At 40.2% G+C, this 23,219-nt stretch overlaps 1 protein-coding gene across 3 annotated transcripts in view; it reads left to right on the top strand.

The window, feature by feature from the left end:
- MCTP2 (multiple C2 and transmembrane domain containing 2) overlaps nucleotides 1-23,219 on the top strand; it is a 121,109-nt gene that overhangs the window by 64,121 nt on the left and 33,769 nt on the right. For all 3 annotated transcript variants that reach the window (XM_072933717.1, XM_030281240.4, XM_030281241.4), the window contains 3 exons: nucleotides 8,788-8,889; nucleotides 9,831-9,905; nucleotides 10,685-10,804. In XM_072933717.1, coding sequence (XP_072789818.1) covers nucleotides 8,788-8,889; nucleotides 9,831-9,905; nucleotides 10,685-10,804 — 297 coding nt within the window. The remainder of the gene's footprint in view (nucleotides 1-8,787; nucleotides 8,890-9,830; nucleotides 9,906-10,684; nucleotides 10,805-23,219) is intronic.

Consider the following 23,219-nt stretch of genomic DNA (forward strand, 5'->3'; position numbering starts at 1 on the left):
GGTCTGAGAACATAATTGAGTTGTTCTGTGTGTTTCCACATCATCTTCTGAAGGTAACATTTTAAGCATGTCCTTGTTCTGTCTTGCTTCTTTTTACTCCAAGAAAGTAATTGCACCTCGCAGTAGGATTGACTAGAGATAGCTGTTGTTGTTGGCACAGCTGAATGAAATTACCTAAAAGGGGTGTTTTCCACTCCACAGTGCTTTTAAAGACTGGTGGCTTTTGTTCTGTAAACAAATACGTGAGGAGTGAGCGCTACCATGGGAGTGCAAAATCAAAAGTGGAAACAAAGCGAGCTCAGGGGAAAGTGGTTGCTCTGGAGATTAAGGAGAGTTGAAGCTTTTTCCGAAACAGCCAAAAAAGGCCAAGCTAAAGAGAGTGGAACATGAAAGGATCATTAAAAGACTTTTAAAGAGGAATGGGGAAAAACAGCTTTGTGTTTGGTAAGACTGATTTAATTTTGAAACAAGACTGGCAGTATTAGCGAGCAAACCAGATCAAGAGGACGTAAACAGCTCCATGTCTATGTGCAGTGTCACAGAAGATTCTAGTAGTTTTTACAGTAACATGTAGGAAGAACTTTCTAGGCTGTGATTTATCAAATCAATTAGTAGATGAGGCTTGAAGCATCATGGGACTCTTGTGTCAAATTAGCCAAGTTGTGTGAACACGTTCAGCTGTAAGCATGGGGTTTGCTGGGAGTTGGGAGGCAGTGATGCTCTGCAGGAGTTCCCTGTGCTGAGGGGATGCTGTGACAGATATTTGTGCAGTTGAGCCCTGTGCAAGAGTGTGGGGTGATGATTTGTTCTACAGACATGCTGGTGTGATTCTCGGGGTTGTCCTGTGCAGGAGTTGGACTCAAGGATCCTTGTGAGTCCCTTTCAAGTCAGGGTATTCATGATGACATTTATACTTGCCATATATAACCCAATTCCTGCAACACAGGATGTGGTGAGATGCTTTAGGTGTGATGCTGTGGGTAACAGCACTCTCAAATAGGCAGATGGTGGATCCTGATTGAAACTGCAGAGTGCAAAATTGCAGTCTTGTTTTGAAACATCCCTGTGAAAGCAGATTCACCTCTGCAGAAAGGCTGCCACACATCTTCCAGGGTTAAGGCAGGAGTTTGAGTTTTAGAGGTCAGCTGCTGCAGGAAAAGGCAGTGATGGATTTGTGGGGCTCTGTCCCAGCAGAGACTGGAGAAATTGGAGATTTTTAGAGGGAAAGCAAAGGTCCCATCTGATCAAGGCAGGCCATATAAGACTCGCAGCATCAACACAGTTTAGGTAAGGGACCAGTCAAGATCAGAGAGGGGGACTGAAACATTTGGTATTTCCAAATAAATAATGAACTGCCCGGAAAACCCTTGAACTGACTTAGAGGATATGATCCCAAACTAAAGCGTGCTTTACAGTGGTAAGGAAAAAGGTCTATGTGCTCCAGTTTTGTTGTGATTTTGTCTCAATAAGTGTATTTCTAGTACATGTGAATTAAAACCACTGTGGCTTCTGAATCTCTTTACAAAAGTGTATATGCTTTCATCCACCCTGTGCTGTTGACACTGTGTCTGAAACAGGGGAACCCCAGCAATTTGGAGATTTGAAGAGCCTAAGATACAGGATCTGAGGAGTAAATACTGAGCTCTAAGAGGCCCACATGCTGTTGTGAGCTTTACAATGTTCTTCCCTCCGTGGCTCAGACTATGTGATTTTTTTTGGGATATTTCACACTGTTCATCTATTTTCATAGCTTGAGTTGTCAATATCTTCTATTTTAGAATAATATTAGAGTCAGTTGGGCATGGAGAATTATTTGATGTTTACAGGGAGGAAAAAACCTCTTAACATCTTTTATTCCGTTTTTGATCACTTGGTTAATTTTTCCCCAAGTCCTCATATCTCTGATGTTACTGGAAGAGAGTGGCTGGAGCAGCTGCTCTCCTGCAGACCCAGTGCTTGCCAAATGGCCTGCATGATCGGCAGCAGGCTGTGTGGGCTCACAGTGAGAAGATGTTAGATTTGGATTTTCTGTTGATTTTATAGGCATTTGTCAAGTATCCCTTAGGAAGCATGTAACAAGGCAGAGGAAGGGAGTGCATGTGAGTGGTAATGTCCAAACTATTCAGTGTAGGTTTTTCTGTGTCCAAGGTTTGGGACCAAAAAAAAAAAAAATTAAATAAAAATTGTTTATGCTTTCCCTTGCCAACTGATCTTCTTCCTTCCCATCCAAACTTCTCTGCCTCCTATTTCAGTCAAATCTAGTGTAAATATACTCATCTCTGCTTCTGATTAAAAACATTTTGCACCTATTAACTTGGTCTGCTTAGACAGAGAACTGTAATTTTCTAAGCCCTTTTTCTTCAAATAGGAATTTCAATGTATGTTGTCATTTTGACTGTGACTTTGAATGTATCCTTTGAACCATTTAGATAAATATACTAAAAGAGAACAAAAGCAAAAGTCTCAAGGAAGCCTCATAATCATGTAGATTCAATTTCTGTATGTAATCAGGCCTAATATTTGCCTGGCATTGAATTGTCTTTTGAAAATAGATGTGCTTTTGCCATTCTTTTTTCCTGTTAAAAATGCACAAGTTTGACTTGTGAGCTGTCAGCACATGAAGTAAGTTTACTTCAGGAATTGTTCATGGATGACTAGATTCTTTTCTTAATGAAAAATTGCCTTGAATAAAGTATGTGTTGGAGGGATATGAAATGTTTAATTAATATGACACCAAATTTTGGGTTAAATGTGTTCAGTAGTGCCACACTGGCATTTTGCAAACACGACTACACCCTCATCATCACATTAGCACAGGAATAACCTTATGGCACAAAAATTCAAGGATGGTGAAATTATGTATTCTTTCTGTTCATCCTTGACTGTGATCTAGGGTTATTGAAGGAACCAAATAAGAAAAATAAAAAGCTGGGCAGCATGAGAAGGGTTGTAAGGTGACAAATGATGAATAAAGCTGCAAACTTCATGATCTGGTAGATAATGCAGAACTGGATAAATGCACATTTTCCTAGCAATAAACTGAATCTGGGGACAGAGGGAGAGAAGTTTGTAGTTTAGCTTTAACTTTTCCATGTTGATCAACCTGTTGTACTTTTTTTCTCCTGTTCATTTTGTCAAATTACTCTAAAGCAGGTGTGAGACCTCATCTCAAGCACTGCTCTGGTCAGCCACATTCACAATTTACACTAGAAAAGAAACAGATCAGTGCTATCACAGTATCCAGCAAATGGATCCTTCTCTGCCAGAGGTGACCCATAAAGTATGGCCTGGCCAAGCCTTGGGCTGGGAGGGAGATTTTGGGGTCTGGAGAGTGAAAGGGAAGCCCATGAGCACTGAACAGAGCAAGCTTTTGTGCCAAAAACTGGAGAAGAATTTGGGTAATGGAGAAGTAGGGCAAAAACTTTATTACTTCAAGAAAGAAGTTTGATAGGTTTTAGAAGTTTCCTAGGTTCTGGGGGACTTGAACTAATTATCAAAGAAGTCCTTTCTGTCTCTGTGTTCCTTTGTGTCCTAGATCTTAGTAAAGGCAACCGTGTGTCTTTGTGAGGGTCTGTCTTTTTTCTTCTGCTTCAAGAGACTCCTATCTCCTAGAAGGCCGCAAGTTATTAGAGACATGGGAGCATATAGTGTGCTTCAATGAATTTGAAAGCAGAGTATATCAAATATCCTCATGTAGAAAGGCCTTTTGAGCGAGGAGTTGTAGCGCAGAATGGAATGTTTTTTATCTGCTGGATTATCAGGTCAGAGTAGTCCTCAGCTGCAACCTTTTTTTCCAGCCAACAGGAAGAGGTCTATGAAATATTCTCAAGTGCCAGGCAAGGTCAGTAGCCAGTGATACACTGAAAACAAGGAGTGTGCCTTTGGCAAGCTTGATTGTCTGAAGGATGGCCTGGATTCAGAGAGCAAACACCTGACGATTGCACTTACTTAGCACTTGACCATGAGTGCACAGTCCTTTCCAGGAGAAAGTTTTAGAGTTTGAGAAAAGTGAAATTGCTGTGTTTATGCAGTGGAGGCAGCTGTGAAGTGTGCTGTCTGTTCTGACTTTTATCCTGATCATGAACCAGGTTTTTTGGAATGGGGAAAAATCCCCCACCTCAACAACATCTTGTTGCTGGCATTAGATTCTCCCCCAGCCACTTGCTGCTCACTGAAAAAGTACCAACAGGGATGTTGACTCAAGTGTCACCTAGGATCCTTATGCTCCCAGGGCTTTCAGCTCCTCCTCAGACTGGCTCAAAGCCCTCATATGAAAGCCCTGCCTGCTTTCTTTCAGTCCATCAGCTCCATATCTCTTTGGTCTTTGGATAGCAGTCCTCTGCCAAAAACCCAAATCTCCATTCCACTCTGGATCCCACAGAAGGTCGTTCAAAGTGAAGTGTTTGGGTGAAAGAGTTTTGGGGCGAAGGAACAAGCATTTTGTACAAAATTGGTTCAGTGCATATGGCAAGACTGGGGAGGAACAAAAGCCTCTTTATTCACGTGCAGGTGGATCAAATACGTGGCTTGCTTTCATCTTTTCCTGGGGAAATGTGTTGTTTGATAAGGGGAGGTGTGTGTCTATTACAAGACAGCTTTATGTTATGCAGGGCAAATGGGATGACATTGTGCATCAGCAATGAGCTCAAGCAGGAATATCAGAGGTCCCAAATGCTTGAGATGAATTACCCTTGGAGAGTGGCCATTACCCTCTCCACACGTCACAGGTGTTGATGTACAGAGGTTTAACCCAGCGTTCTTCTGTCAGGCCATCAATATATGACATTGAATCTGCATCAAAGCTGGATACAGAGTGAAGTTTTCTTAAAATCAATGTAAAAAAAAAAGCCTCTAAACCATATTTCTTTAAGACAAGAGCAATGAAAAAACACGCTTTGCTGCGTAAGGGTCCTGTCTTCTCCGTGTTTTGTGTCATATCAATCTTGGCTTTTGCTATTTCATTAAAATTCCCAAGCGGTCAGAAGGTTGTTGCTTAATAGATTTAGCATTGGCTGGCTACATCAATACTGTGTTTAGTCACATTTGTTTTACTGGGGACATCTGTGCAAAGAGTTTAGCAAATATATTCATTCATTTGAGAGGAACCTGGTGCACTTTGGACCTTGACTGGATGGTGGTCTCATGTACCTCAACATTTCCGTCAGTCAGAGGCAACTTTGTGGAGTGTTTTGCCTCAAGTGCCTCTGTAGGTCGAAATATTTATTGCAGAAAAGAATTTCAGCTTTTCTTCCGACTGATAATTTCATTTTCGTGGTCCTGTATGGAGAAGGGATGTGACATAGAATATACAGTTATTTCTGTGAAAATATGGATATGGTTTTGTCTTTATGTGTTGGCTCAGAAAAGGGCAATGCCCCAAATATCAGAAATTCCCATAGGATGAAAATCCAGACTATTTTTCTGATGGTGACCTTGCAAAATCCAGCATGTGGGTGTGGTAGGGACTGCTGTCCTCGGGTTAATCCCAGGGTTATGGCAGTCTTGCTTGGTGGTTGAGCCCCAATAAGCTATTAAGAAGCAGGCATTAGCATTCAGTGAGGATATAAAGCATCATCAATAAAGGAATAATATTGATTACATCTCTTTAAGGTGCTTACCTGCAGATATTTTCACATTTAATTTGAATATTCCTTTCCCTTCCTTTTCCCATATGTTAAGCTGTTTGAGACACAGATATCAGAACTCCTCATTTTGACAAAAAGACAAAAAGACAAAAGATGTCTGGGTGGCAGAAGAAAGCTGATCTTTCTGACATTGAGGTTCATCTCACAACCCCAACCCTGGCTGCTGTTTTCCACACCTGGAGAGAGCATTTAAGCAATCTTTGAGAATAGCAGAGACTGGGGGAAAGTACCCAGAGAGCAGAAAGAAATAGATGCAAAATGAAATTATTGTAACTGTCTGTCTCTCAAGTTGAGGGAGAAGCTGAACAGAATCTGAACTCTGCCCCGAGAACAAGATGCAATGAAAATGAGGAATATTCAAGGCTCTTCTGCATGTTTTCCTGTGGGCACAATTGAGACATGCCACCAGTGTAATCCCCATGCAGTCATGGTTCTTAGAATTACCCTGTACCTTTTGTTGAACCATGCTGCCCTAGCACAGTGCCAAAACTGTAAGGGAGTCTTTTGTTTGACTTCTTTTTTCAGTTTTTTTCCCCCTTTTATCCAAATTAAAATGCAGGGGAGACAGGGCATTTCATAGCTTGCCATTCTTCTCTTGTGCTTTTTTCCCCCTGAAGAAAGTCGGAAGCTAAAATATCTGTATGAATGTTTAGTCCTAGGCTGTGTTATACTTACACATCTTTTTCCAGACAGTTTGAACACTTAGAATTAAATATGCCAAATAAATCTGACTGTAAAACTTTATTTGCACTGCATTGCTTCCTGCCCTGTTCAATTTAAGAATACCAGCAACAATAATAATGACACCGTTCAAGAAGTTTCCCAAGCAACTTCTATTTACAAATACAGAGGTGGAAATTACTTGTTGGTGATTTAAAACTTACTGTTTGAAAACACCTGTAGGCACACCCAAAATGTTTGATTCAGCTCCAGCTCTTCAAATGGAGAGTCTTTTCCCCAAAGTATTTTTTTGAGTGCAGAATACCACAGTATCAGGCTCAAATACTCAGAAACATTTTTTTCCTTTTTCTATCAATTTAGCTCTATGTCACATTTCTTTTCCTTGTGGGTTATGCTCTTGAAAGATGTAAGAAAGAAATAGATCCCAAAGAATAAAAAGAGGCTTTCCCACTAGCTGTTGCTTCTGGTGTAACTGGCTGAAATGAGATGAGAAATTTATATACCTGAAACACAAGGAAATTCAGCTCCCAAATGAATAACCATGGGGAATCCAGAATTAGGATATTGTGAAATATACTGGACATCTGCATCTCTGCAGACACACAGGGAATAAAGTCCATTCTATCCTGTCACAGCAGAATCCATGAATCAAAGCTCAGGCTAAACCTGTTGCTACTTGCACCAAGGACCTCAAACCAAATCCTTCTGTCTCAGTATTCCTGCCATCCATAAAATAATTTATCCTTTAATTTGTAAAATTTAACAAAATCACTATTTTCCAAACAAAATTTTGTTTACATTCAGTAAATTTAATTTTTTTGCCTTTTTTTTTCTTTTTGAAGAGGGGAAAGCAGATTGGTGAGAAAGCAGAAACCTTTATGATGGGTTGACAATGCTGCATGTGGCAGTTGGCCCAAGGACCTTCTGATGCCAGTCCATTTGGCCCTAGGAAAGTGTTTAATCACTTTGGCATCTCTTCTGCTTTGAGTCTGCAGGACTGCAAAATGTTTCTTTACCTGCCCCTTTCCTGCAGCAGCCTTTGCTGCCAGCCCCAGCACCGTGTGTGCTCTCCTGTGGTGACAGCAGAGGTGCTTTGTGATCAGTTTAGTGTTACTGCTTTTATTTATTGGTATTAAATGAATTCCACATAGGTCTCTGTAACTGTAAAGCTTTGGGTGAGAAAATAGGAAATAGCTGGAATTCCTGGCTGTACACCACTGAGGTTACAAAGTTAGTCCTTGTGAAATCCCTCTTCCCTTTCAGTCCTTAGGCAGAAATCCCACCTACCTTTTTTGGCTGTTTTGGTATAGAAAGGGTGGAGCAACATTGGGAAAGAAAGTGACCTTTCCCTTGTCCTGTGAAATCATTTAGTTCCTATTACACCTTTTTTTTTTTCCCTTACTCATTTCTACCATGGTTTATATGAGTGCCTCTTCTAAATGCCAGAGCAGCAATAGCCATTTTAAATATGGTTGCAATTTCATGCCCTCAAATTTCCTCCGTTATCTTTAATCTTTGATCATTACAGTCCCTCAATATAGCTTTTTGGTAAGCTGCACTTTTTTGTGTTACTGCTGTTTAGAATTAACTGGTCTGCTTCCTAAAAAGCCAAATGTTTAATCAATACATATCCCACTGTGTGTAATAAATACATTTCTGCCATCATTTTTGAAGAGAGAATGCTTTTGCTTTGAGCCAAATAGTTTACAATATGGCAAGGAAGGTATTTTGGGTTTGGGCTGTTTGGTTTTTTTTTGTGGGTTTTTTTTGGGTTTTTTTTGTTTTTTTTTTTTTTTTAAATAGATGCTTAATGAGATAGGGCCAACGGATTGATCAGAGCAGAGAAGTGGTATTGAAATTCAGGGGTGAGGTGGGGGGATAAGTCTTTTACATGAATTAGTTCATTTTGAACATTTGTTACATTAGCATTCGCTCCACTTCAGCCGATTCATTTCTTTGGATTGCATTTGTTTGCTGGGTAATAATTTGATAACGTTGCAATAAACTAAGCATTAAGAAGTGGTTTCGTGTACTGGAGTGTGCAATAGGTAGGTAAAGTTGTTGTTTGTGGCTCTTTTCCTAAACTTTGGAAGAAAAAAATCCCATTTTAAACTTGTAATAACAGAGGCTGATTGCTTCCCATCAACTCTCTGGCTTCCAGGGCAGAATTTTCAGACTGATTATTGCGTGCAATGCTCTACTATAAAGTACAAGGTCTGAAAATTAAAGTTGGTCCATAAGAGATTTAATCTGTAATTTTATAGGTCTCTAATCCAGCAGTTGTTTTGTATTTCAGGCGCCGAGTATATTATCAGGGTTTGGGAGAAGTTTTTATTTTTTATTCTTTTGTGCTTGAGTTATAATTATTTATTTATTTGTTTGCAGTGTATTTAAATTATATTGAGGATTACAGCCAGGAAAATATTGATGCTTTTTCTCCCTTCCCTACCCCAAACTATAGATTAGAAACGGTAAACAAAGTTGTTACACATTGAAGAATAAAGACTTGGAACGTGCTTCAAAAGGAGTAATTTACTTGGAGCTGGATGTCCTATTTAATCCTGTAAGTTGAATTTTTTTGTTTTTGCTTATCACTGGTGTAAGAAAAGTGTGAATCTGCAAGGACGAGGGTGGGGGTGATGCTTTTAAAACCAGGAGCCAAGGCAGAAAAGTCCTGTCCTCGTTGCATCTGGTGGTGGAGGGATGTTTGATGTTGTGGGTGAAGAAGATTTGGGCTGTCTGAGCTGTGGCCCCTCCAGGTGGATGGGACAGAGAAGGGGCATTCCTGGAGGGACAGATAACCACAAGCCACCTTAGGAAGGAGGTGCTGATTGCTGCAGCAACAGCTTCAGTTACAACGGCCAAAAAAGGGCTTCGGGTTCATTTTATTATACATTACTTTTAATACCTAGTTCTCCCCTGAAAAGCTGACCCAAGATGTTCTCTTCCCAGGGTGTTGACAGGAAAATTAATGAGGCATGGACACAGTGCTTAGTTTTTAGGTGGCTGTGTCAGTCTCAATCCTTCATGCCCTCCAGTCTTTTACTGAGTTTAACTCCTATTTATTAAGGGCATCGTAGGCTGTGCCACAGCTCTGCTCCTGCTCAGGTGAGTCCAGCCTCGCCCAAGTTAAGTTGTCTGCGTTTTCCTTAGCATGGAATCATAGAATGGTTTGGTTTCCAAGGGACCCTAAAGCTCATCTCATTCACCCCACCCTGCCATGGGCAGGGGCACATTCCCCAACACCAGGTTGGTCTGAATCCTGTCCACCTGAATGTTTCCAGGGATGAGGCATCCACCCTCTCTGGCCAACCTGTGCCAGTGCCTCACCATCCTCGTTGTAAGCAAATATGTATTAAAAGCAACTCCTATGTCACACAGAGTCTGGAAAGATTGAGAGATGCTGAATTTCCTAATCTTCCTGAGCAGCTCTGGTGCTGTGAAAATGAAATAACTCCTTTAAAACTACATGGTCTCATTTTTATTAATTTTTTTTCTTTCTAGATAAAAGCAAGTATTAGAACATTCAAGCCCCGAGAAAAGCGCTTTATTGAGGAGAACCGCAAATTTTCTAAAAAGGTGAAAATTGGGTCTGGGCTAAGCTTCTGCATCTGTTTCTGAAAGATTTGAATTGCTGTAGCACGGTTGCAAGAACAAAACCTATTTATGCATAAAATGCTGAACACATGTAAATTCAGTGTATTTCTGTATATATTAAAAGGTTTGTTTGTGTTAACATGAAATTGCTTTCTGATCTGGCTTGCATCAGTAGTTCTGCTTTGTGCTTCAGAGTGGGGAAAATGATAGCTGTGGATTTTGCACACTTCGCAGCACTTAAAGCTCAATAAGAGCCTTATTCTCTTCTTTGTGAAGAAAGGCTAAATTCCTTATGTAAAAAGTCCATAGGATTTAAGGACAATGGCCATTATTCTTACTAAAATTGAGAGGCCTTATAAGTCTAAAAATCCGTATTTATTTCTATGGACTAGTCCAAAACATGTAGAGAAGAGGAGCAGACTACGTTCTCTCTGTCCCTTTCCCTGAGACATTGATGTATTTTAAGAATTGAATGACGATAAAGGTAGGTTTGTATAACTGTTTTATTTAGTTTTGGCATCAGTTTGTGTCTTTTTTTTTTTTTTTTTTGTAAGAGATGAGGAAAATCTGGAAGGTTTGGGTGTAATCAGAAAGCAGACAGGAGCTGGCGGATGTGTCTGAAATAGAGGCTTTATTTGTGATACGTGCCCTGGCACACATTTGTAGCCTAAATTATCCCTTTTTCTTAAGCAATAGTAGTATATTAGTGTGTTTGATTAAACTCCTCTTCTCCTCCCCTCCTCCCACTCAATATTTATCAGATCTTATCAAGAAATGTTGATCGCGTGAAAAAAATCACCATGGCAATATGGAATACAATACAATTCCTTTGGAGCTGCTTTCTCTGGGAGTCCACGGTGAAGAGCCTGATAGCATTTGTGGTAAGTGGATTTCTTCTTTTATTGCCTGGGGCTGAGTGATCCAAGATCTGGAGTGTTCCCGTGCCTTCCTCCCCATCAGTGTTCCCGTGCCTTCCTCCCCACCAGCGCGAAGCCCTTTCTCCTTGCCTGTTGTTGCTGTTTTGTGGCTGTAGGGCAGTTTGGGCCACACTGGGCCTGGTGGGGATGGGAATGAGACCTTCAGGAGCAGCCTTTCCTGGCTTGGAGCAGAGGCATTCTCCTCCTGCACCGAGCTCTGGGGATGCACGTGTCCATGGTGGGTGATGCCGCCACGCACAGGCTGTAAATGTGTGGCGACTCTGGAATTTTGGATTATTTTTAATTTGAAACATGGCAGCTGAGGGGTAGGAAAGGCAGGAGGTGGTGGCCAAGAGGGTGATGTAGGGAGATGCTTTTGATCTCAGTAGTGCAGTGAGCTGATGGGTTTTGTGCCTTCCATCTTCCATTGCACTGAGGCATCACTTCACTGCAGGGTATCAATTCCTGCTCTGCCTGCCTGTGTTGGCATTGCCTGTTGCAAATTTATTCTCCTCACTGTAATAATACATTGTTTGAAAGAAAAAAATAGGAGAAGGCTGGTCACTGCAAACCAAAAACCAACTTCTCCACCTGCCTTTCCCACTTTTCTTCTCTCTCCTTTTTCCTCTTGGTAGTAAACACCCCATTTGCAGTTTTCTCATAATCCACTCAAGCACAAAAAGATTTTGCCTGCTCTTTATTCTGCGGTGTGACATTTTCTTCATGCTTGAAATGTTTGGCATGCCATTAAAGGTTGCAAAAATCGTTTTGTGGTGGTCCAGCATGCAGAAAGGAAGTTTTTGAGTTGAGTGTTTATTAAGCAATACACCATCCACATCGCTAAGATTTTCTCCTGCATTTACCGTCTATGAATTTGTAACATGCTTAAAGGATTTTTTAAGGAAAATACTTCAGTATTTGCCACAGATGGGTAAAGTAGACCAATCCTGATTGAAAGAAGCTTCAGAACAAGGACAGAGGATCTGTCTTCACCCTGTAGGTTAGAGGGATGGCCCACACAGATGAGTGGGTAGGATGAAGAGGGTCTTTTCTCTCTAATTTTTTGTCTTCCTGTTTCTTGAAGTTGATTCAGAAGATATTATATTATATATATTACATATATTTAATGGCTGGAGAGCAGTGTGGTTGGTACCTCACTGAAGTAAGAGTGGCTGTGCAAAAGAGTTCTGTGATTGTGTCCCAGGGAATCAAGTGGTCCTTTATGCTGGGGCTGGAAAGAGAGGATAAAATCTCAGTGTCCAGTGCTGCCATCACTGTACAGCAGGAATCTAAGCACATATTTAAGAGGATTGCTCTTTTTCACCAAACTGCTTGTGAAGTTGCAGCTGTCAAGTTCAGTTTTCTACACCTAGGAAAAGTTTGGAAGGGGTGAAGAGGCAGAAAAGTAAAAAGGTGGGAAAATGGGTCTACAGAAAAAGGAATTTATTCCCAGTGAAAAGGAGTATGAGCAGGTTGCCAGTTACAGGTTGATAGCATCTTTACTGGATTCCATAATACTCCTGGTTTCCTGAAAGGAAGTGGGTAATGGGAAAGGAATAAAAATACTCAACTCTAAGAATAATTATCACAGACTTCTTCTACAACCCAAAATTTAAGTCTATCTGATTTTTCTCACATGGAGATAATTCAGCTCTGGCACTAAAAATGAAATGCTAATTATATATCTCTCTCACTATTTCCAGCATGAGTGTTCATAGTATTGAAAATACGCACAGAGCACGGTAGGTGCAGCATCCCTCCCTGCCCAGTCTGTGTGGAAAATCCACTCCTTGTGTGCTGGTTAAAAGATGAGGTGAGGAGGATGCACAAAGCTTCTTTACCCATTTTTCATCTGTGTTCATGAAACCCTTTATTGGGTTCAATGCCAGTTAGGCCCTCAAACTAGAAAATGTGGTTTTTAAAAATTATTTTGTCTTACAGATGATGTCCCTCAGCCCCCTGGCAGTTACTATTTTGATCTGGTATTTCCCTTGGTTTCCCTCTACAGGTAACCAAGCCATGCCCCTTCTTCCGAGGGGGAATGAAGTGAGGGAGGAGGAGGAAGACAAGCAGGCAGTGTAATCATGAGAGCCTTGTTTTCTTCAGCAATCAGACAAAACCCAGTGCCAGACAGATAAAATATTTGTGAGGTTGTCAGAGGACAGCAATAGCCAAGGACATGGAATCTTTCACCTTCCTGTTTCAGTTTTCCCTCCCCATTAGTGTGACAGCTCCTGTGTGTGACAAGGACACCAGCTGCTTTTGGGGGTGTAAGAGAAAAAGAGGGACAGGTAAAGAGGGAGGAAACAGAGGACAGCACAGGCAGGACACGAGTGAATGAGAAAAATGCTCTCACTCTGTTTCCTCATTTATAAGATTCATCATCCCAGGCTAAATTTCTTTATTAGGATGTAATGGTGAGAGGAGACAGTCCCAAGAACAAGTGAGTAGATGAATTTTTTTGTGCTATAAAAATGTAATCACATTTTTCATCAGCGTTCTGTGCTTTTAATCTGATGATTTTTCATCTGAGTTAATTGTATAGTCACAGAGGACACTGGGCTCTGCTGAAGCACATGTAAAATCAGAATTTTTTCAAGCTTAGAGGTCTAGGAAAGAGGGTTGAAAGGGAGGTGAGATGAAGAGCAAATTTTCACTTTTGGTGATGTTTTCCTTGTGCATACAGGGTTTGGTGGAAATGGTGTTACACAACTAGAGAAAACATCCTGGGTCAGAGGAAAGGGTCACACAGGATTTCTGGGTTCTTCATAGTTTACCTCTCTTCACTGATCTGGTGTGAAAAATGGTCACACATGGTTGTGTCCGCCTGGGAATATCAGGAATATTCCCCCACGTGAAAAATGTTGCCTATAGAGTTGACAACATTCATATACCAAGAGATACCTTTAAGCACTTTGTGTATTCTTCTCCATCAGTTCAGGGTTTGGGGATTTGTAGATTTTTAAGACCAAAAAGACCTTCAAACATCCTTTTCTGTTTAATCCTGGTACAGTTATCTCTGTATTCAAGCCAGTATGTTGTGTTTTGTGTTTTGACTGAAACATACGTCACAAAAAGTTCTTTATTTTGAAGATACCTGGACACATAGTCCAGTACATCCCTGTATGGTCCTTCTCATGCCTGACACACCCCATATCCTACCTTGGACAATTTTCTACCAGTTTGCAGTCTCAATGTTGTACTTTTAGCCTGGTCCTCCTCACTCCTTCCTCATCACACTTTTCTCCACTGAGACATCACTTCCACACTGTTATCCAAAAGTTGGATTGTGTCCTGCAATGTGCCTGGAGAAATGTTCTGCTCACAATTCAGCTTTTATGTCTGATTATAACCTGTTTGTTTTTCCCACTCATGCATACAAAAACTTGTCTTCTTACCTTCCTGTTGCACATTTAAACCAAATTTTTGAACCTTTCTTCTGTATGCAAACACTCCTTGCCTGCTCTGCTCCCCCTTTGCTGGTTGTGGAAGTGAGGTCTGTAATAACCAAATCATTCCTACTGTATTATGTATATTTTTTAAATATTTAAAAGTTAATTTTAGTCACAATGATTTTCATGAGGAATTATGCATCATTGCACATTGTGCTTGTGATTTTATACAACATAATTACACCTTCTATTGACAGTTTTCTCTGCATTAATGGTAATTATGCCATTTAATGAAATTACAGTAATTGCATTAAAAAAATATAAGCTGGTGCGAATTAAAAGGATATATTGACTGGAATTTTTACTATCATATATATATTTTTTAAAAGTTTGTATGATAGTTGCAAGAGACGTTGACAGGATCAGGCAAATGATGGGAAACCAGCAACCAGAGCACCTCTGGTGTGGCTGGCAGTGCTGCTGCTGGATTCCTTCAGGGTCCCTGCACACTCACCCATGCCAGAAAGACTTCATTTTCACTGGCAGCATTTCCCACTCTATCAAGTTCAGGCTTCTTGCTGATCCAGGCTGCTGCCTGGGTGGGGACAGGTGGGAGGGATTTTTCCAGCTCAGCCCTTGCTGGCAGCAGGGACCAGCCAGGCAAGGAATGCAACAGGCACAGGCAGTATTTATTTATTTTGCAGTGACATTGTACTGTGTCTACTAATTATTTGATGGTGGTTTAGCACTGGGAGGAAGGGGAGGAGTGTGTGGTGATGCAGCATAATGTGTTGGAAACGTGGGGCTTCTGGTCAAACTCCCTGCAGCTATTTAATGGTGGGCAGCTGGGAAAATGACAGCCATGGGGTCATTTTGGAGCACTTTGGGCTTCCCAGGAAGCTGGATGATGTAAGAGAGAGGAAGGGTTGGGGTTGTGGATGCAGCAGCACAGCCCAAATGTAAACTTTTGTGCTGCTTGCTGCAGAGGTGGGATTTTGTCACTCTTCTCCATTGAGAGCTCCAAAGCTCTTTAATCCCAGAGGGAGCTCGAGGATGCCTGGTTTTGGGCACTGGCCTCTTGGGCTGTGGGAGCTTTTGGAAGGCTGAGGAGCCCCAGGGCTGGCTGGGTGAGGCTGCAGGGATGTGCATTGCTCTGCCAGTTTGCTTCAGGTCTGACCTGGGGCAGGAAGAGAGAAAGGGCAGAGCCTGCAGCCTGTGAACTTCTGGGCAGTGTGATGGAACACTTCAGCTCCCGACACAGGAGCTGGATCTGAGCCCAGCTAAGCTCATCTCAGAGAGAAGATACCAATCATCTTATTAGACATGAACAATTTTTGATCCCTGTTGAGCTGGGCTGTATTTATAGCAATGAACTACGGGCAAAAGGCCATTGCTTGTTGACAGTGTCCTCTAAAATTGCTAATTGCCTATCAGTAAGAGAGAAATGTTCTTTATTCCCTCAGGAGAGATATTTGTTAACTCAAAATCGGAGCCTTCTGGAGTTTACTTGGGGTAAATCTCTCATTCTGTATGTGGACAAGTGTCTCCTGCATGTTATGGTTTGGCTTTCCTGAGCAAAGCACAAAATGTTCCAGCCCTGTTTGTACTGAGCATAATTCAACTCTGGACATGACAACAATATATGGGTAAAACATCCAATTTAACTCCTGCAGTGTTTTGCAACACAGTGATTTACTTTATTGTATTTTTCCCTTGATGGGAGGGGAGTTACAGATCAGTAAGAGGAAATTCTTGGGATGAAAGTTTCACAGGGAACATGAGAAGTCTATGGAGAAGGGAGACCAGTAGCAGCTATGGAATAAGACAGAGACTGAGTCACCAAACCTCTCTTGCACCTCTGGCCAACCAAGCAGAGGAGAGAGGTTTAATTTAACTGAGTATTTACCAGTAGGTGGTAATAACTCACTCTTCTATAGGGTGGGGAAGCGAGATGTGCTCACATGAGCTTCCCTAAAATATTTCCAATTTTCCCTGTGGATTATCTAATTTTGAACAAGCAGTTCTCTGATACAAAACACAAACCACCCTGCCATGACTACATGTGTAACTGATGAGAAGGGTATAGTCTTTTTTCTTCCCCCCATCCCCTCTTTTTTTTTTTTATCCTCACAGCTGAAGATGAAATATAAATCATTGTTCACAAACTGTTCGGGAACAGCATTAAAGTAATGGTAGATTAAAATGTCTCCACATTAAAAAGCTAAATAAAATGAATCGATGTAATCCTAAAGAGAGAAGAATGAGTATTCTTCAAATACTGAATAGGGAACTTGGAAGAAGAAAAAACTTAAAAATAAAAAGAAGACAGAAAAAAGTATTAATGTAAGAGAGATGCTCTTTACATCCGCTTTCCTGTAGAGCTTTTGCTAAGGGCTGTTCTCAGCCCATTTGCAGCTTGTGTTTTGCAGTCGGCAAAGGAAGGAAGGCAGTTTCTATTTAAAAAGGGGAGCTGTAAAATATCCCTGCTACAGAAATTCGTTCATGTTCAGGCCAGAGCTGGTGCTGGAGGAGCAGCAAGAGGCAGGTGTCAGGAATTTCACCTAGTAAGTAATTCTTCAGAGCCCCCAACATTTATTCCCCTTTTCCCCTCCGCAAATCCCTGGCAAAGGCACAGCTTTAAAATCATTGTCTCGAACTCCGGTGGAAAGGCTGGAGCGGAGAGGTGTGTTTTTATTTCAGGCTGTTATATCCCAACAGAAGATATATTATTATATCCTAATGAAGGGGGAAACGTTTACATCCTGCTTCCCCCTGGCTGCTCATGGCAGTGCCTGTGCAAAGGCACCAGTTCTGCAGCAAAGCTGTCAGGAGCACGTTACCTGACACAAGTGGCTGCTCGGATGAGAAACAGGCTTCTCCAGACAATTAAAAGGGATGGTTTCACCCTTTCCCCCCTCCAATTTTTACATTTCCACTATTATTCTTCCGTGGTTGAGGGGGAATACAATTTAAGCTCGACATCCCAGACTTTGCGTTGCTGCAGCAGTTAAAATTCCTGGAATAGCAACAGTGGTATTGACGATGCTGAGAGACACACAGCAAAGTAAACACATGTTATTTCCAGCTCTTTCAAAAATGCAAGAACAAACAAGGACAAAGTTAATAGGGAAATAACCACTCTGAGCCTTGACAACACAATAAACAAGATTTAAAAAGCAGAGTTTGAAGCTTTGGAGTCAGGGTGAGATGGAGCTGAGCACAGACCAGTACAAATATCCCTTTTAACTCTGAAAAAGATGGATGGCCTTATGTTTCCAGCTCAGGAGTTTTGGGGATTTGTGTCTTACCAGTGAAACGTTCCAAAATAAAAATAAAAGCAAAACTATGTTTTGCATCTGAGGAGTCATTTCCTCTGTGTGTGCTTAACAAGGCATTTACCTGTATAGGAATTCCCTTGATTTTGGGGCCAGGGATCTTCCTCTTAAATTACGCTGTGCTGATATTTTTGAGGCTTTCTGTGTCATGTACTCAAAACTTGAATGCATCACATCGAAATGATTCCCTCAGCCCCGGTAATGAGAGAGACCTAAATCACTGCCTCTCACTCTTTAATTGCATTTTGTTGGGCTTAATTGATGATAAAGCCCTTTAATACCTTGGCTGTGTGTGTTTAACTCTGTGGTCCAAGTATTTGGGTAAAAGAACAGTCCTGATGCAGGATAAGCCCCTGTGCAGCTGGTCAGCAGGAGTGTGCATGCAGGCATCCAATCGAGAATTAAGGTGAGGAGAAAAAAATTCAGCTTTGTTATAGTATGTGGATTTATCCCTAGAAGGTGTTGATGCTTAGATAGCTGAATAGATACATGTGTCTGTCAGTCTCCCAAGCCAGATTGGAAATGTAGTTTTCATCTCTTTGGCTATTAAACGACAGCCCACAAAGCCAACATCAAATGTGGGAATGTTTTATCTAATTAAAAAAAAAAAAAGGCAAATGAAAAAGGGCTTTTTCTAGCTAAAACCTGAACTAAAGGCATCCACAAATCCTTCTACCTCCCTTTGTGCTCAAGTTGCAACCTGTTGTGGAACTCTGCTCAGTGCTTGCATTTCCAGCTAATTTGATATCGCTTTTTTTTTTCTTTATTTTGTTGGGTTTTTTGTGGTTTTTTTTTTTGGTGGTTGAAGCTTTGTCATTTGTCTCGAAGCTGTCATTTTTATTAGTCTCCCTGGCTGATCTTTTTGGGCTCTCGTCAGGTGGTGTGTGTTCTCCATTGTCTGCCTGGTCTTGGCAAGCTGTAGGTCCTTTTATTGCCATATGACGTGGGCGTGCTTGCAGCAGTAGCCTGTAATTATACCCACCACAGGTGACAGTTACAAGAGAGCTTTGGTAATAATTTTAGCTGCCTGATCTGATGTTTATGAAGAGCAAAACCCTCTTTGTGGTCTGGCTGGAGTTTGCTATATTGTGTTGTACTTTCACCGTTTGAATTATGAAGCCTTTTAATTTTTTTTTTTAAATTTTATTTTTTATTTTCCTTCATATATAATGTCAGGTGTCTTTCAAAGTCCTGAAGTTTTGCAAAAGATTGTTGTTGATTTTGTGCTATTTTGTACTTTCCCTATTTATTTTTGCATGCCTTGTATTTATTTTGCTTTGCTCAGCACAGTAAAATAATACTCTTGCCTGTTGCTGGGTTTATTTGTATATTTAACACTGCTGAACTCCTGTATCAAACGCCTCACTAACAGATATTATGTGTTCTCCCAACTGTGAGAGTGATCACACATTAGCATTTAATTTTTTTTTTTTAAACGTTTGATTATTATTTAACTGTTTTAGAAAAAGTGAAATTCTCTCTCCAGCAATGCAGCACTGGTTCCTTTACTCCTAACAAAATTGCAAAACTTGGATTATATCAAAAGTGAATTTAACTCATGATTTTTATGGTTATCTTACAAACCTCTATTCAGACTTTAGGAGTTTGCCACAAAAAAATCTGGACAAGGCTGACATGCTCACTGCCTGAAAGCTGGTTTTTCTCTTGTGCTGCATTTCTCTTTGCAGCCTTAAATTCTTTAGGGGAACTTCACATTAAAACTCATGGGCATCTTCTGAAGTTTTGATTCTCATCACAAGATTCTGACTTGTAATTCTTCTGAATTGAGTGGCAGGTTGAAAACCAAGAGAAATTTATCTGCAATAATTTGCTATCATGTCTGATCCTAAAGAGATGATTTTCCATGTCAGGATTCAGTCATTTTCATTTTCCCAATTTGCCTGGTGCTTTTTCTGAAAGTTCACTTTATTCATAGACTAGAAATTGCATAAACAAAGATGAAATTAGTATTCTGAGTTGAATGAATGTTGCATCTGCGTGAGACTCATTAAACAGGAGTGTGAGACAGAAGCTACTTACCCACCACTATTGGAAATACCAGAATTTGAGAAGCTTATTTGTAAAATTCCCGAAGTTGGCATGGATTTAGACTCTGCAAGCTGTATGGGAAAAACATACGGCTCAGCCCAAACAAACAAACAAAAAAGGCAGGAAATCCATGGCATGTAGGATGAAAAAGGTATATATAAGGAAGAAAAATTCCATTAACATTTAAAATTCTTATACTTAGTGTGCTCTTTTCCCCCCCCCCAGATCCACAGGTGTATTGATTTTCTTTTAGTCAGCATCTGCTTGGGTTTTTTCATTATTCACATTACTTTGACCTGACACCTCTTACAAAGTACTTTAAAGCACTCAGTTTTACAGGAAAATTGTAGACATTGATTATTATCCCCCATGTCATTTGTGGAACACCCCTATCAGTGTGGGTATTTTTTTGTTTTAAATTTAAAAAGATAGTTGTGTTTTTTTTTTTGTTTTTGTTTTTTTTTTTTTTTTTTTTAACACAAATGCAGTTATAGAGCAGCACTGCATTCTCCTGAAGCAAAGAGGAAGTTTTTTATTCTTCCAAGATGAGGGAATAAGTAGAGACACATCCGTAGGTGGATTAAATCACTGTAACTCCATTAGCTTCAGCAAACATGTGTTATTTAATATCAGTTAAAAACCTACATCCTCGTTTTGGGCAAAAATCCTGTGTGAATAGAATGATCAGGTTTTCTGAGAAGAGGAAAAGCCTGTAGATGGCGATGGACCCTCAGGAATGAGCCAGCTCTGGCATTCAGGCTTTTGTCAGATTTTTCTGGCAGGTTTTCTTTCTCTTGCTTGAACTATTTTATTTTTAATTTAATTCACCCTTTCTCTCAGTGCTAATGTAACACTAGTTGCAGAAATCGTGACAACTGGAAGAAATTTCCTATTTGAAGGTAATGCAACATTTGGTTTTATGAGGGAGGCAGATACACCTTGAGGGATTTCTCTTAAGGCGTTTGCTTGTCGGGCTTTTTTTTTTTTTCTTTTTTTCTTTTAAATAAGAAAGAGTTGGATCCTTTACAAGTTCTGAAATAAAAAGAGATTAGTAGAGAAGCTGTAGAGCAAATACACTTTTTTAGAAACCCTGCTCTCATTTAGCTTTACTTTATTAGCAACTAAGATGTGCTTTAACTTAGAGGTAATTCTTAAGTAACCAGAAAGTTCTTGGGTTGTTTGAGGGTAGCAGTAATAGTAAAAATACCTTAAATCAGGGTGTGTCCCTTACACTTTTTTAAACAAAAATATTCAGTTGGAAATAAATGTGGAGCAGTAGGATGACTGCAAAATCCCAGAAAACTGATCTTTTTAAAAAAATCTTTGCTATTAATTATGTATAAATTTGACTGCTTCCCCAGTAAAGGTTTGCACTGCTACCAATAACATCAATAGAGTTTTGATCTCTTCCCCCACAACTTCATGATAATTAAATCTGTTATTCTTAATTGTGGCATCCACGCTGTAGTCAAGCTTAGCTGGTTTCTTTTGGTGTTTTTCTGTGTGTTTTCTTTTTTCTTTTTTAAAGGTAGTGCTGTGATTTTGAGAAGTGTTAATAAATATGTAAAACATGTAGTGTTTTGTACCAGTCTAATATGCTGATTTATTTTACCTTTAGCATTACCCGTGTAAAGTCATCATGTTTACTGAGGGATGAGTGCTAAAGGTGAGCAAAAGTCTTCACTAAAACAGCCTTTAACTACTTTGCTAGCTCAGGCTCAGAACTTTCTACTTTTGTTTTGGGAGAAGTCGCTGTCTTCTGTACTTCCCTTCAGCTTTCATCTTTTAATGGAAGAGAAGAGCAGCACATCTCTGTATCAAAGCCAATTGTCAGCTTTCATTAGATGCATTCTATTGTTTGTTCAGATTAGAAATAACTGCATTACACTTTGACTTTGAAGGCTTGCTTGTTTTTAAATATACTGGGTATATGTGACCTTTTTGTCATTTGTGATGCACTTGGCTTGGCAAATTTGAGATACCCATTTCAACAGCAGCCAAACCTTTTTGCAGTGCAGGTACTCCACAAAAAGGCACTTTTTGTCAGTCTAGAAAAATAAAACCAAATCCTACTGCTAATGAAAAGCATTAATAACCTCATCTAAATATTTTTAGCCATAAGGGTACCTCAAATGCACTGCATGGGGAGAGAGCCCCCAGTGCTTAGGGAGACTGCAGCACCCATTTTTTAGCAGTGGGTGGGAATCCAGTGAGCTGATTTTACCCTCCCATTATGTATTGGCCATAGGAGATGTGGATTCTGTCAGAACATGATGGCAAGACAGTCTAATTCCATTAAAAATTTTGCACTAAGCAAATTTTCTTAAAATGTTTAGAATATTAAATGGGAAATGCATAATAGATACAGTGATATTAGTTCTTTTTTTTTTTTTTTTTTTTTTTTTTTTTTTAGCAGAACATGCCCATCAGGAATGAGATGATGACTTGTTCTATCAGTTAAGAACTTCCCCAGATACTTCCATGTACACATTTGGGAAAATTATTTGCAGTGATATATTTCAATTTCCTTAATAAACTAAACCTGTCTTCCTAATTCCCTTTCCCTTAAGTCCCTCTGCAGGGGTTAAGAAATGAAGTATTTTTAAATTATTATCAGATAACTGTTTCGATGAACAAGAGACTAATCAAGCTTTTTTTTTTTTTTTTTTTTTTTCAAATAATAGATTTATATTCCAAACCTGGGAAATAAACAGTGGCAGTAGAAAGGAAATATGAGATTAATAAAAATGAAGACATTTTGCAGAGCTACTCTGGATGGTTTTAATCTTATTTTGTTTCTTTTTCTTTTTTTTTTTTTTTTCCCTCCTTCTTCTGGGAAGTGGTACTTCTGCAGCAGCGTGCATTGCAATGAAAGCAATTCCTGCTTTCTTTTTTGAAAGTTGTATGAATACTGGCAGAGGCAGTGGTCCTTTAGTGCCCAATGAATCCTGTCTTACCTATAGTAAGACACGGAGTGGGATGAGATCAAATGCTCTGGTTAAAAAGCCTTGGGGAAGCATTATGTGTCTGAGGTCTGATCTATTGTCTGGGAGGTCGGAGAGTGTTAATGCACTCTGCAAAGATTAAACTCCCTCTCTAATTGCTGCAACACTTCCTTAAAGGATTTAAACAGTCAGGGAAGGTGATGCTCCTTGTCAATTTTTGTCTTCTGACAGCTGTTGAAGTTTATCTGTCTTTCCATGGAGACCACTAGATCATGCAAACCCAGCAGTGGCAAGAGCACAGACCCCAAATTAGGACTGAGAGCAATGGATGCTGCTATTTACACCTATTTCAGCTTTTAAATACCCTTTAGTCCTGAGACCAGGGTTGCTCCTGCATTGCCAAGCCACTTACTTTTGGTTATAGGAGCTCCTAAAGTTCCATAAAAAGTTTAACTGCTGAATTTGATGAAAAGTCACCCTTTTATCTGGGAAATGCTCATGTTACGGTCTCCATCCCTTATTGCTGGGCTGGTGCTTCCCCAGCACATCTCTGTGGGACCAAGTCCTTGTTTATCCCAGGGCAGTGCCACACCTCAGCTGCTGTGAGACATTCTGCTATTTACTCCCAAAATTTTCCTCTCCCTCACTAAGTCTGATT

Source organism: Taeniopygia guttata, chromosome 10 (assembly GCF_048771995.1).
Source record: "Taeniopygia guttata chromosome 10, bTaeGut7.mat, whole genome shotgun sequence".
Classification (NCBI taxonomy): Eukaryota; Metazoa; Chordata; class Aves; order Passeriformes; family Estrildidae; genus Taeniopygia; species Taeniopygia guttata.